The 16,044-nt window shown below is 34.5% G+C and overlaps 1 protein-coding gene across 1 annotated transcript in view; it reads right to left on the reverse strand.

The window, feature by feature from the left end:
- Positions 1-489: 489 nt before the first annotated feature.
- LOC131039792 (uncharacterized) overlaps positions 490-16,044 on the reverse strand; it is a 91,864-nt gene continuing 76,309 nt past the window's right edge. The window contains exons 6-11 of the mRNA XM_059208957.1: positions 11,734-12,332; positions 7,305-7,574; positions 2,752-2,931; positions 2,219-2,657; positions 1,871-2,097; positions 490-1,315 (exon numbers count right to left, since the gene is read on the reverse strand). Coding sequence (XP_059064940.1) covers positions 593-1,315; positions 1,871-2,097; positions 2,219-2,657; positions 2,752-2,931; positions 7,305-7,574; positions 11,734-12,332 — 2,438 coding nt within the window. The 3' untranslated portion in view covers positions 490-592. The remainder of the gene's footprint in view (positions 1,316-1,870; positions 2,098-2,218; positions 2,658-2,751; positions 2,932-7,304; positions 7,575-11,733; positions 12,333-16,044) is intronic.

Genomic DNA, 16,044 nt, shown 5'->3' on the forward strand with positions numbered 1-16,044 from the left:
TAATAACAGTCATCATTCATGAATTTCTTTAACAACAGTCATCATTCATGAGAAGTGAAATTCAGTGATTTTTTATATTGAAAATAAATAAATATCTAGCTTATATACAAGGCTAAAACAACTAATGGGCAATACCCACATGTTAAGCTGATAAAACTAGTTCTACAGTGGATATCCAACTAATGGCATGGCCCATTTGACTGATGTTACCTAAACTTGCCTCCAAAACCAATCAAAATGTTATAGCTCATTTGATAGACATTGCTACAAGATGTCTCCCAAACTATTAAATTTTTTTAAAGACAAACAAAGGCTGTAGAGGCAGAAAAAAATAGTATAATCCAGCAACTATCATACCACTCTTACTTGAAAATTGTCCCATGACTGAATCACTAAGCAATGTTAAGAACTCAGGAGTCCTTATCAAAAATATGAATATGAAATGGAGCCATCATTCGTTATATAGACAGCAAGGCAAATTAAGAGATTGATAAAGACTATCTTTTCATTTGAATAGATACATCGTCAAATGCCCTGATCTTATAACCCAGATCGTAAGAGAATCTCAACTCATGAGGAGATATATTATACATTAACAGGTTTTCATTACGATATCACTTGTTTGGGCAAATCTTGGGCTACGCCTATAGCCCATTTTCCTCTCTGAAATGGCTTGTGTACATTTTGAATTGGCTAGTTTAGAACAATAGTCTAAATTGCTAGTATTCTCCTCCTCCTCCTCCTCCTTCACTTCTTTAATTCCTTGATTTGAATTTTTCCCCTGTTCAGGTCCAGATGCTTTTGCTGACAAATTGGTCACAAGATCTTCTTCTGATAATTTCCTTTTCTTAGAGTGATTTCTAGGAAATGAAATGCTATTATTCATTTTCTTCACTTGCTTGATTTCCCGTTTTGCATCTTTTCCATTGAGTGTCAATGCTTTTGCTGGCAAATTGACAAGAAGACAGTCCCTAGATACTCTCATTTTCTTAGATTGATTTGTAGGCAATGCAATGCTATCACTCAATTTTTTACCTTCCATCCTCTTGTAAGGAGTTCTCTTCTTGATAACCCTAAAAATATGCACTTTAAGCTTAATTTTCTCCATAATATTGTCTACACATTCAAAGATGCAAACATCTCCTTCCTCCAGATTATTAGCTAGTGAAAAATGTCTCCACCCTTTACTCAGGCCATTCTTATAATCATTCCATATGAACCGCACAGGCCATTCCTTATTCTTATCATCCACAAGAGTCACCTCTGTTTTCTCTTTCGGTAATTGGAGATGATCAATACATGTTTTGGGCATACCCTGCAAACGCAAACCATCACAAACCACATCACAGTGACCTGTTAAACTCTATTGTTAAAAAATACAGAAACTCAAGCCATCCAACAAACCATATTACAGTCCCATAGTTAAACCCTATTGTTAAACCAAATTACAGTCGGATAGTAAATTCTTTTGGGTTAAAACTGTGTGTATTTATTTGATTGACGTTTTGAATCACATCCATTGATTCATCATCATTATTCCTCAATTCTGATGATGAATCACTATGTATGATTTGAAACATCAATCGAATAAACACAGAGTATTAACCTAAAAGAATTTGCTATCTAATTCATTGACTGTGGAAAATTGATCCAATCAAATTACACTCCCATTGTTAAACCCTATTGTAAAACTCAAGCCATCCCACAAACCATATTACAGTGACCTGTTAAACCCTATCGTTAAACCTCCCTTAAACCCTCCCAATGCAGAAGAAACTAAAGGATGCAATACAAGAAAAGTTACTGAATATCACCCACCACAGATGATATAAATGTCATCAGTACACAAGCAAGGGGAGAAATATCTTACCAGCCAGTAATCTCGGTATACATGAGATGGCTTTAAAAGTATTAAACAAAAGGGTTTATCCGATGTGAAAGAATTAGCAGCCTTGAGGGCCTTATTCCTCTCTGTTTCAGTAACAGGACGTCTGGAAGAAATATAATAATTTTTTTTATAACCTCTCTCTGCAGAAGATTCCTCTAACTTGCGCTTCTTTCCAGTAAGGGATTGCTGGCAATGCCCAGAAGAGCGACCTAGATGAAACTAAAAATAGTAAGATTCACAATGTAACTAATTTTTAAAAAGAAATTTGTTCTAGTGCTTGCAATAAAAATGAGTCACAGATTTCTATGATTGAGAAAGTAAAATACTTACCATGAGACGAAGAAGAGGATTTGGGTCTTTTCCCTTGATTTCCAACCATTCTATTTTGTTCTTCCTTATCAGAAACCAAACCAATCTGCAAATGGCTGTTCATTAGTTGATGGAAACTTCCCATCGCAGGATTAACAGGGCGTCTCTTCTGCAAATTGTAATGGGTCTCCGCAGATTCACAAGAAATAATGTTTTTCTCACACCCACTTCTTCCAAATATCCAGACCTTAAAATTGGACCTACAGACATACTTAAACACCAAAAAATCTCCCGTCTCTAGTCTCTGATTATGCACAAAATTCCCCCAGCCCTGTCCAAATTCCATTCCTGTACTTGTCCCACATAGTTTTACAATCCACTGATGTCCACTCGGATCATGCAAAACCGTATTGGCATCAGCCTCATGTATGATATTTGGAACAAATGCAGGAGGAATACGCTGCAGCAAAGGAAACCATGATAATAACAATTAAACTTTCAAGATCATGCGAAACAAAACAATGGAAGTTGCATGCATTGTATATTACTCTTACCAGTCTTTGAGAAAAATCTCCCAGCAAAACTTTGAAGAAATATGAACACCCATTAGAGTTTTTTTCCTCAATGAATTTGTGCTTGGCATTATTTGTACCGGCTGTGAAACATTCCTTGCAGTCTTGATTTACTTTTGTCATGGTCAATTCAACAACAGTCTTGTATACTGTAAAACGCATTCACTGTGAGAATGGAGAAGAAAATCACTAAAAATAAGAATACATCTAATTATGGTGGGAAACGGTAGATATAAATAAAGAGAGAAATCTTGTTGCAGTGTTGGCAGTGCTGCTTTCTAATTATAATTCTCAACATGATAACGGTCTGTATTTTCTTGTAAAATACGACTAATTCAGGTATTTCTGTATATAAATTTAACTAAATAATTGATGAATGTATTCAGACAGTCTACAAACTATCATAAATGTTGGTGAGAGATTTGTTTATTATTATTAAGTATTGTGAATGGAAGCGTTAAAATAATTATTAGTTATGGGACTGGTTAATTAGTGTTTATTAAGTATCATTAAAGGGAATGGTTGTATATGTATGCGTAATAAATGTATTCGTATATGTATATGCATATGTATTTGATTAAAATATATTATTATTTTTCGAGAAATTATAAATTTTCAACGTATTCTGATATATTAGATAGAAATAATTAATAATTTTTGATTATTTTTTTTGATAAGTAATAACTTATAACATGTTATTTCTAGAGATAATTATTGTATAATATAGATGTAGAATTTGATAATTTGTGTATAGATTGTTCAATTTTAAATTATATTTTACAAATTTAAAATTTATTAAATTGTATTAATTTGATTTTTTATTATATTTTTTATATAATCTTATATAGTTTTAAAGATTATTATAAAGAAATATAAAATTTTACTCTAATTTATAATATATCATTTTATAGAGGAGAAAATTTAAAGAAAACTTAAATTATATAATTTATTAGAAAAATACATATTATTTTAAAATATTTTAAAAGATAAAACATAAATGATTTGTGTGTTTAGATTTTTAAAATATTAAATTAGCTTAAATATATCAATTTAGAAACTTGCCTTTAATTGTAATAGTAAATTTAGAACATTTTCCTTATTATAAATTTTAAAGATAAACCATTCTACTTTTTCCTTTATTTTGCTTTTTGTTTTTTTAAGAAAAAACAATTAAGAATTGCAAAAGAGTAAATAGGAAAAAATAGTAGTTGAAAAATGAGTAAAATGTTTTTTTGTTGAATTGTTTCATTTGATAGAGAACATTTGAAACTGATGAAGCTATGAAATTTTTAGGTATATTATATTTTCTTTTCAAATTTATTTTACACATCCAAAAAACAAATATTTCACAAATTAGTTTTTAGAATCGATTTTTAAATATTTTAAATTTAATATAAATAAATAAACATATATATAATATAAAAACTATAAATTAATAATAATATTTTAGTTATCTTCATACAATTTAATAGTATAAAATTTGATAATAAAATAATATTATTAATAATAAAGTAGTAATATTTATAATAATAATAAATTAATAAATAAAAAACAACATAATAATAAATATATAAAAATTTATATAATAATATTATAGTATAATTATAATATATTAATAATAAAATAATTAAAATATAAAAATATAAGAATTCTAATGTTTATCCATATGACTCTAACCTTAAATTAAATCTAATCATATCTCTAATTAAAGTTCGTTAACATATTTAGCATAAATCTAACCTAACACCAACTTTAAATATAACTCTAACTTAACCATAATCCAAATTTAATTTTTGGAGTGTATTTAATATATCATACATTTTATTAGTATGGATAATAGATTATTACTAAAATATTTAAAATTATTAAACAATCATAAAATTTGAATTATTCACAATGTGTTTAATAAAAGTAAAAATTGAAATTGAACACTTAATTACCTATCACATGAAAAGAAAAAATCGTAATTAATATTTTAATTTTCTAGATAAAATTATATTAAAAACTATTTTATTTATTTATGAAATGATTTTTTAAGATTTCATTACTATTATTTCTGATTTCTTGTGATCTTTTAAAAATTTATCAAGTATATCTAAATCTTTTAAAACCTATATATATTAATTGCACATAGATCCTTCATTAGTATTGTATGCATATGCATGATGTTTACATATATTTTTTATTTATATCTGTTCATCTACCATCATGGATATTATGCTTTTTGTAGTTTTTCTTATCCTAAAGCAAATCTTAGCTTCATCATTATGGATCTTATCTCTTTTTTCCTCTACATACAGACTCATCTTATCTTTTTTTTCTCCTCTACGTACATACTCTTGACAATGTTGTTCATTTGTTGAATGAATTAGAAATTATGACTTCAAATATTTAATTGAAATAACATAAATGAATAATGTCAAGGCCTTAATGATAATTAATCTTTTATTTTAAAATTAAAACAAAGATTTAGATTTAAATTAATATGATTTTATTTTTTACTAAATTACCTTTTATTTTTGTCTTGTAATTGTCCATTAAAGTAATATTTAAATAATACAATACAATTAATTAAACATTTAATGTAAGCCTTACCCAACACCAATCTCTAAATGACTAGTAAATTTTATTATATATATAGGTAAGTGCCATCTTTATAGGGATAGCTCCCAATATTAATATCAAACCAAATTACATAGTGTTCTACATCCATATTTATCTATCTTCTTGGCATGATTGGCATAACTAATGATGATGTTGACATATTGGTTGAAGGACTGTTGGTGATGATATAGTTGATATGATAAGGAGAATGATGGCATGGTGATGTATGACTGGTATAGATTGAGATATTGGTTGGTGACTTGGTGATCAGTTATTTGTGTTGTCATTGATGGCAACTATGGCAATTGTTTATTCTTGATTACTTTGTCATCTAGGTTTACTGGTGTAACCTAACCAGTAATGGATTAAGTTGGTGAGATGAATTGTGCAGCTGACAGAAAACCTGGCAAATAAGACTTTAACCGGTAAACATGAAACATGTGTTTATATCATTATAATGAGTCTATGACTAGAACCACATCATGTTTTGATAACTGGAAGTCATGTTTGTGATTTATTGTTGTATTTTCAGTAGGGTTTTAGCAATGTTCTAGAACCGGTGACAAGATCTCTTAGCCGGTGATGCTTTATGGTTTGGCGATGAATTTCATTATGTTCATAACTTGATGGTGACGTGTCACAACCCATGTGAGAAATTAGAATACTGTTTTGGTGTGATTAAGGATGGAATTTCTTAGGAAACATCAAAGAGCATAGAAGAATGTTTTAAGGGTTTGACTGCTTATCAGATCGATGTGTGATGTCGTGTTAGGATTATTCAAAGGTTGAAATTGCCTTGATATTTGTTCTAATAATCTATATGATGATTTGTAATGATCTGTGATGATCTATGATGTAAATTCATTTGAATCTTGATGTATCTAGGGTTTTGTAACCGACAAAGATATAAAGTGTATCTACGGTTTTGTAACTGACAAAGATGTAAAGTGTATTTAGGTCAGTTTTGATGAAGTTTATTGTGTCGACCATCTAAGAAAATAGTGTGTAGCCGAACTAGAGGTGTGTGTCTGCAAGAGTGAAGCAGATTGGAGCTGAAGTGGATCTGAACAAGAAAGCAGGAAGTGTTATTTCTAGAGTGTTCATCTGTTGTTCCCTAATAGTTGTAGTAGGTTCAAAATCCCTTAACCAAGTAGGTCCTAACAAGCCTTGTTCATGTAAATCCCTTAACTGGGTAGCTCAACAACTTGAGTTTAAATCCTCTTGCGAGGTTACTTCTAATAGGGCAAAGCTCCTAACAGAGCTCATATTGTAAATTCCGTGATCGGGTGACTCCTAATAGGGTATGCTCCTAATCGGGCATCACTGTAAGCTCCTAAGAAGGCTAGGCTCCTAATAGGCCGCATTCCGAAAGAGTGCATTATCTTTTGGGTACCAATTCTCACTGTGGTTTTTCCCATTTGGGTTTCCACATGAAAATCCTGGTGTTCATATGGTGATTGATTTGTGTTTGTGTTAAGTTGATATATTTCTATTTCATGCATGATATGGAACACTTAAATGAGCAGTTTGGTAAATCTGATTAGTAGATTGATTTCAGTGGCTACCGGTACTGGTTATGATCTGTTTTGGTGAAGTATTTATCAGTTTGGTTTAAGATTTCAGTTTGTTGTTAATACTGATTGATCCCCCCCCTCCTGGTATTAACCAGATCCTCTAAATAACATATCTCACTACTCATTACATCATACCTCTGTTATTAATAGACCACCCTATGCTAAAGACCACACCCCTCTAGAAACATAAGATAGAACCTTTCCTCAACCCCCTTAGATATATTGTAGGATGATGGCCAACTGCTCTCCAATTTCCACCATAGCCCCAGTGGAGGCCTCCGAGAGCTAGTTATCCCCCCTACTGAGCATCCTTTGGAATGGAGCCAAGTTATTGTTTAACACTCCTACCCGATAGACCTTCCAGTCCTCCTCAATGAATGATCTTTTCCTTTGCTTCTCTGACTTGCTCTTATCTACCTCTTTGTCCTCCTCCTCAGACCCAAAATATCCACCATCATTTAATTCATCCTTTGAGTCCGACGATACATAGTTGTTGGGATTGAAATAAGTACAAAAAATGCTAGCCCCCATATCTACCTCCTGCTCCAATATGGCATTGGCTACTACCTGCCCATCGACTGCCTGAATGGACCCATCTATCCTCTGGATGCACACCTCCCTGGAATCCTGAATATCCACCAGAGGACTAATTATGACCTCATATACAAATCCATTACACCAGTGCCTTCCTACACCAAGGATACCTTCAACTAGGTTCTTCACTATGACAAACACTCTTTCATCTATATGGAAAATTCATTTGCACTACGTTCGCAGAGTTTCATCTCTGCACATATAGCTAACCCTGAAATGGTGAACCATTCTACCCCTTGTAAGAGCGCCTTCCTCTGCTATGAACTCCCAGATTACTGCCTCCAAAATTGTCTTCCCCAATCTGACTCCAACTAGATTGCCTCTAAGTCCATCCACTCTTTCATTTATGGTCTAACTCCTTCTGGGTTCTTCCATAGATGGCTCGTGGTCAAAGAAGTAGTACACTTTACCTCTGATCTAGACATTGGAGTCGTGTCTTCAAAATTTCCCCTAATCAACTTTGTAATCCTTAATCCATCACCACTTACATCTGTTGAAGCCACCAAATGTCACAGTGGTACTCTTATTCCTATCCGACACAATCTATTGTCCATCTCCTACGCATGCACAATCATCTTTGTCCAAACACCTACATCTCCTATTTATCAAAAGATCCTTCCTCTTCCCCAAGATATCACAAATTTGAAGCCTGAGCATATCCTCCGGGGAATAAATCTAGGAATGGAGGATATTATCCAATCCCCTGCCTTGGAAGTGGAGAAATATATCCACCCTCCAGGACATCTATCTCATGGGTGAGATCTTATGAACTATCACCTCTAACGAGGACAACCTTTGATTTGCTATCAACACCTCGATTTGTTAGCATGTCAGCAACTTTATTCCCTTCCCTATATGTATATGCCAATGTATAATTTGATAGTCTATCCAACCATCCTCTGATTGTTTGAATCCATTGATCCAATTTCCAGTTACACACTATTCTTTGATTAATAACATTGATGCAAATCAACAAGTCACCTTCCATTTCCACCCTACATAGACCCTTCGACACATAGAGATGCACACCTCTCCTCATCGCCTCCATTTCTTCATTATTGTTGGTTGAAGAACCCATGTAACCATACACAACCCATAAACAATGGCTCCTGTCATCTATGATCAAAACTTCATATCCAAATTCTCTCGGGTTTCCTCTCGCAACCCCCATCAAAATTGAGTTTCACCCAGTCTTCCTTTGGTGTCTTCCATCTCACCATCCTCCTATCTCTCTTTCCCCCCAGGGTAAACCCGATCAAAACTTTCAATAAATCCCAATTTTTCTGAATCTGATCATCCCATCTAGAAATATATTGAACCTTCTTTCTCTTCACTTTACTCACCACCACTTCATAGACACTCCTGTTCACATCCTATATAACACTTTGAATCACCCTTGCTAGATCCCTAAATACTCAGAAACTCCTTTCCTTCCAAATATTCCATGCAATCATTGAGGGGCCCACACTCCAAATGTCTCCCCAAAGCGAATGTTTCCCTCAAATAGGCCATTCACTCAAAAATTCAAACATCGATCTAGGCTTGACAGTTTGCGATCCCACCGATTCAAGGAACCAATCCCAACATTTACCTGCAAACTCACATTCGAATAAGAGATAATTGGTACTCTCTTCTTCCTTAGCACATAACAGATAAATACTAGGTCTAGCAATCCCAATCTTTCTAAGTCTATCGCTTGAAAGGATCCTATCATGTAGAGAAATCCACCAAAAATGCACTCGCTCTAGGTGCTACTTTATTGCTCCAATACAATCTAGCAGGCCAAACTCCCTCAGATCTTTTTTTCAACATTTCACATCCAAGTTTGACACTATACTTTTCTGAAGATGCAACACACCAAATAATCTCATCCTCTATGGCTCCCACTACAACCTTTCTCCCCCTTAGTTCTGAGATAATCCTCTCTCATTCATCTTCTCTCAAGATGTCCCCATCTTCAAGCCTCCAAACCACCAAATCTCTTGTCTGAGAATTATTTTGGGAGTAGTCTGCCACTACTCTGCCAGCATTATCTTCTAGAGCCATGACCTTCTCCTTATCAGCTAACAAGTTTTCCAACGCCACCCCCCATTCTACGAATCCCTCCAAAATCTAGCTCTCCTGCCATTACCAACTTTCCATGTAAGATGATCGGTTATAATTCCTATGCTTTCCCACAAAAACTTCCAAATAGAAGACCCTTTAGTAGAGTTAGCAATCATTAAGATTCTTTTCAGATCATCCACATCCAAATATTTATGTCTCATGAGTCTGCACCATAACTTCTCTGGTTGTTTAAACATCTTCCAAGTTATCTTGGCTCCTAACGCCAAATTATGATAGAACATGTTGCACACCCCTTCTCCTCCCTCACATTTATCCAAACATACAGTATCCCAATTGATCAATGGGATCCATTTCACTTCCTTGTATCTTGCCCATATAAATCTTCTGAAAATACTTTCTATTTTACACATTGATTCCTTGTTGGTGCTGAAACATGTCATTGAGTATATCAGAATAGCTGATAGCGTTGTTTTGAGCATCACAATCTGACCTGCCTGTGATAACAAACTATTTTTCCAATTGGTTGCCTTATCCCTACATTTCTCTACCAAATCCGTCCAGTATTTATTTCTGCTGCTCCCATCAAAGAGAGGAATCCCCAAGTATTTCACGGGGAAAGCCCCAACTTTGAAACCCAATATATCCATTATTTTCCTTTGAATCCCTTTGCTGGATTTAAAGAAAAATATCTTCGATTTATCTTTATTCATATACTGACTTGAGGCTGCTGAATACAAATCCAAGGCATCTTTAATTGTCCGAGCTTCCTGCACTGTGGCCTCTCCAAACAACATAGTGTCATCTACAAATTGTGAGTGGATGACCAGTTCCAACCCTTCATGAATGACCACCCCTCTCCATATATGCCTCCTCCTATTAGCTTTGATCAACCAACTAAGAGCCTCTGCCATAAACACAAATAAAAACGGGGAAATGGGGTCTCCTTATCAAAGACCGTTATGAGATTCAAATCAACCATATAAGGATCAATCAACCAAAATAGAAAATCTAGGACCCACAATACAAGTGCGAATATAATACTGATCCATTCAACAAAAAAACCAAGGTCCCGAGAAACTCACAATATTGGTTTCCACTTTTTGGTAGATCATGATTTTTGCTGAAATCATACATTTTTTAGAAAATATAATGATTTAAGCTTTAAGAAGTCCCATTTGAAGTAATTATTTGAAGAGAGGTAGATCAAAGGTTCTTAAATCAAAATTTCTTGGATTGAACCTCTCTACTTCTAAATCATACTTGCAATGGAGTCTCCTTTGTATCTATCAAATGTTGATAAAAAACCAATTTTACATTAGCTTTTGGGGGTTCAAATGAATTCATTTAGAAGTTTTTTTTTTTAGTATTTAGTCCTTATTATAAGCTTTCCAAATAGTATAATTTTTCATATATTTAATTTCATTAATATATTTTTATTTTATTTCTTATGAATGTAAGTTTTTCACAGAACATGAACTTCTTTGTTCAATGCATTGGGAAAAATAGTAAACTAACTCAAAAAAAAATTGAAAAATATCCATGCCCTAGGTATTGATGTCTTCTTTCTAACAAAAAAATTAAAATTGAATTTTGATATATATAGAACAAGTTATGTGTTCAAACGTACACCTATATCTAAATTATAATTAGTTGGACTTCAAAACTAAATAAAATAAAAAATGTTCAACATATCACTATCAAACCAACTTCATGCCCTATGTATTGATGTTACAAACCAAAATTCAAAATAATTAAGTTTTTATCATTTATAGAAAAAAAAGTTATGCGTTTTAGGATGCATGTCACTCTTAAAAAATGTTGTTTGCTGTAAAAAACTACTTTTCGAGGGATATGGAAAAATCAAAAAAAATATTCAAAAAAAATTGAAAAAAATATATTTAGAATATACAAACAAGATGTTACTAATCACTAGTTTACATCATCTTCAAATTCTTAACGGTTTAAAAGGTATAGGTGTTCGAAAGTGAAGTTTTTTCTCAAAATGCTTGTGTAAGTGTCAAAGTTGGTCAAAAAGTGGGAACCGGTATTGTAAAATCTATGCCTTACTAACATCCAATTTGATCACCATACCTCTATATTTGTTAGCCTTAGCAGAGTGACAGACCTCCGATGCCAATATAATGCTATCGACAATGTCTCTTCCTAGAGTAAAACCATTTTGTTCTTCAAGCACAATAGATGGAAGAATGTTCTTAAGCCTATTGGCCAATGCTTTTGACAAAACCTTATATATAGTGTTACATAAGGCAATAGGTCGATAATCAGACATAAATTCACAATCACCCTTCTTGGGGATCAACACAACAACTATATTATTCATGTTCCTAACACATTTTTTGTGAGACCGAATGTCTTCCACCAATTTAAAAATATCTTCTCCCATGAAATCCCAACATCTTTGATAAAAGCCAGCCAAGAATCCATTAGGACCCGAAGCTTTATTAGGATGAAGCTGGAAAACTGCCTCCTTAATCTCTTCCTGAGAGAACTTTGCATTCAACATCTCATTGTCCAAATTCGAGACTAACTCTGGGATTTCTTCAAGCACTCTGCTTTGCTCCAGATTATCCTTTGAAATAGCATTGCACAAGACCGATTCAAAGAACCTGACCGCCTCTGCTCCAATTTCGTCTTCCCCTGTGCACCACTCCACCCTGTTGTTTCTAATCCTATCAATTTTGTTCATGTTCCTGCAGTCTTTAACTGAGGCATGAAAATAACCTATGTTCAAGTCACCTTCCCTAAGACATGACTCTCAAGATTTATCCTTCCAATAAATTTCTTCTCTCGCAAGCAATTTTGATAGTTTAGACTTAAGGTATTTTTCAGCGTTGAATTCCTGATCCCCCATACCAAATGCTATAATTCTTTCATTAAGTCTTTCCAGTTATCCCTCAACATGACTCTTTTCCACGAATATGTTTTTGAAATTGGATGCATTCCACTCTTTCAATTTTGACTTCATAAAAATCAGTCTGCATAGAAAAAGAAAACTGAGTACCATTGAATCTATTGCTCTCTTTCCACCATCTCTCCAATTTGGGCGTACGAGTATCATCCCGCCACCAGATATTCTAAAATTTAAAATATCCTTTTGTTCTCCTATCATTAAGCTCCACTTTAAGAAGAATAGGAAAGTGATTTGAGGTCGAGTATGGTAAAATGAGGAGAAGAATGATGCCTCCCTTTCCATCCACTCTTTGAAAATAAGGAAGCAATCCAACCTTTCAGAAATGCTAGTGAAACCAATCCTTTTGTTCGTCCATGTAAATTTTTCATATTTCGGCTCTATATCACACAATTGAGAGGCTTGAACAAACTGTCCAAACCCATTCATTGCCTTCCTACTTCTCATCAACCCACCATCCTTCTCATTTAAATTAAGAATTGCGTTGAAGTCCCCTCTGACAATGATTTCCTTGTAGTTGGCCTCACTCAAAACATTCAACAAAGACTCCCAAAATACTACCTTTTTCTGTGTATTAGAGGGCCCATACACATTGATCTAGAGGAATGATATGTTAGAAGGAATATGTCTTCCAACTCCTGCAATCCAATGATCACCCTGCTCTATGAACCTGAACTGGATTGATTTTGGATTCCATAGGACCCTAATCCCTCTTGACAGACCACACGCCTCTTGGAAGACTCCATCCCACTCTCTATAATATTTTAAAAATCCTAACCCACTCTCTTGGCTAAACTTTGTTTCTTGCAACAAAATAATCTCCGGAAACTCCTTGCTCAAGCACCGTTTAACCAACCTTCTCTTGCTAAGGGCCAAGAGACCCTTGACATTCCATGACAAGATCCTCATCTTCCTCCAAGAGTGTTTTTGCCTTCCTGGGATGCCTTAAGAAAATAAAAAATACTTAACAAACCCTTCTGCACAACCTCATCCTCTCTCTTTTGCTTGATGGTCTTCCTACCCCTTCTCTTCTTAGAAATACCAATCTGAACAACCGCCGATTGACTAAGACACCTTCTATCAATAATATCTAGTAAATCCTCCCCTGACCCATTTTCCTCTGATAACAAAATTTATTTCGTCTTAGAATCCTCCAATTCAACCGATACGTCAACATGTTTATCCCCTACCTCTTGGATAACTTTGAGTGCCCCTTCCTTCGAACTTGATGGAAGGACCCATGACTCCTTCTTTTTCAACCTTCCCATATCCACTTGGTCATTGCTAGTCCTCCTACTACCTTTTGCATTCAATCCAGAGGAATCTGTTATCCCTCCACCTAAGTCATTTTTAGGGGATTTTCTCATGGGAGGTATATGATTATCCCTCCCATTGTCCATATTAACTACCTCCATTGGGGTAACTATTTGACCCAACACAGGCTTATCCTTCCCTACATCCTTTTTTGGTGTCCATCTTGTGTTGATCTGGTTCAGAGGCCTAAAAACATTCTACCTAGGATCCCTCCTCCTACTTCTGAATCTTAAGAGATTGATCCTCTCAACCTCCAACTCTTGAGCCCAATGTCAGCCATTGACAACCAATCCTATCCTTCTCAGGACTTCCATAACATTCACTATCTTCATTCTCGCATATACATATTGGTCTCCATCTGATATGTCTTCGTCTACTTCCATCAATGTGCCAAGAGACCTCCCTATCTTGTCTAAACATTCTTCATTCCAATACTTGATCAGCAGGTTGTACAGTCTAACCCATATCGGTGAATCATATGGAGAGCATTTCAAAGGGTTAAAATTCGAAGACCAAGGTTGAATATACAAAGGGAAATCTTCCATCATCCACACACCTCCTTGAAGCACTTTTTTTCTATCTTCTTCTAATGTGAATACCACCGTGAAGAAGTTCTTGGGTAGAAATTTGACAGTACAATCCATTTTCCATATACCCTCAATCCACGATTTGATGGCTACCCTAGTTCTTCTCTTGCTAATAATCTTCTCATTGTCTTCCTCCGAACCTTCATCTGCTTTCTTTGTTGAAACCCCTTGACTCCCTCCAACGCTCTGCAACTTCTTTGCCATTTATTCATTCATATATATTAAATAAATTTAAAAATTTAATTTAATTAATTTTTCAAAATTATTAAATATATCTAGTTAGATAAAATAAATTTAACAAAATAAGTTTTTTGTAACCAAATAAGATTATTTTTAGAATAATAAAAATAATATGATATCTGGATTAAAAAATGGCTCTGCGTGCGAAAAACCAATGCAATGCATTGCCATTTTTTTGTGAGCACTCTTATCCAATGCGAGGTATTCACAGAGGTTATGTAAATCGGTTTGCTATTCTGGATAATCACACTGGGTCAGGGGAACCTAGCAGGGTAATATCACGAACCCTCAAACAAGAAGCCTTCTTTGCAAAAACAAAATACTCTCTAGTTGATACGGTTAGGGATCCCCCTCCTCTGTTCAAAGGTTGGGATCGAGACTGGCATGTGGTGAGTCACAGAAATAAAAAGGCAATAGGGCAATCAAATTGTCTCAAGCGAAATCCCAACCTTGGTCAGAAGGAGGGTTCTGTAAAAGCTAATTAGTCAAACAATCCCTCTGCTACCCTTTTCTTTCCTCGAAAATCCTTGGGTAAATCATCTAAGGGTATGGAACCCCCTGGCCATCACTCTTTCAGGAATCTTCATAATTTGGAGGAAGTTAAGCAACCAGTTTCGGATTTACCTTCAAATCCTCCAGCTACTCCCAATGGGTTGGTCATTGAAATAGATACCCAAACTCAGGCTAGGTATCAAATGCATTGCAACAATAGAATGATCTTTGCTCGGTGGAAATGCTGGGGGATCCCGTCTGAACAAATTGCTAACTGGGTGATGTCTTCTTTCAAAAACCAGGTAAAAATTGACATCCTTCTTGATAATTTCTTAGCTATTGAATGCGGTAATCAAAATTTGAGAAATTCTTTGCTAAACGGGGGCCTATCAATGTTCAAGGGCATACGGTTTGATTGCCGAGGATGGCAACCCCTCTTTCATCCATCTCAATTAAATTCCTACATGGTTAATAGAGCTATTTCACTCGAAAAATTTCTTGTAGAATTACGAAACAATGATTTTTTAAGAATTATAGGAAACAAAATAGGTAAATTTGTCGAAGTAAAAAAATAAGCCCTAAGCTTCTTTAACCAACTTCTGATTGTTAACATGAATATTAACATTAAATCTTTAGAGCCCATAACACTAAAATGTGATAATCTATGTTTAACCCTTGAATTACCCTTCTATAATGGTCCTTTCAAAGTTAATATGCCAAGGAAGATCTCCCTTAAAAATTCTTTCCCTGAATCATTTCCCAAGTCTAGAGTTGCTCCAATCAGATTTGTGGAAGGAGGGGGTTTCACCTTTGAGGGCTTTAATAATATTAGCACTAATCATTCTACCACAGACCTGTGTCCTCAGAGATCCCC

This window comes from Cryptomeria japonica, chromosome 7 (assembly GCF_030272615.1).
Source record: "Cryptomeria japonica chromosome 7, Sugi_1.0, whole genome shotgun sequence".
NCBI classification, from domain to species: domain Eukaryota; kingdom Viridiplantae; phylum Streptophyta; class Pinopsida; order Cupressales; family Cupressaceae; genus Cryptomeria; species Cryptomeria japonica.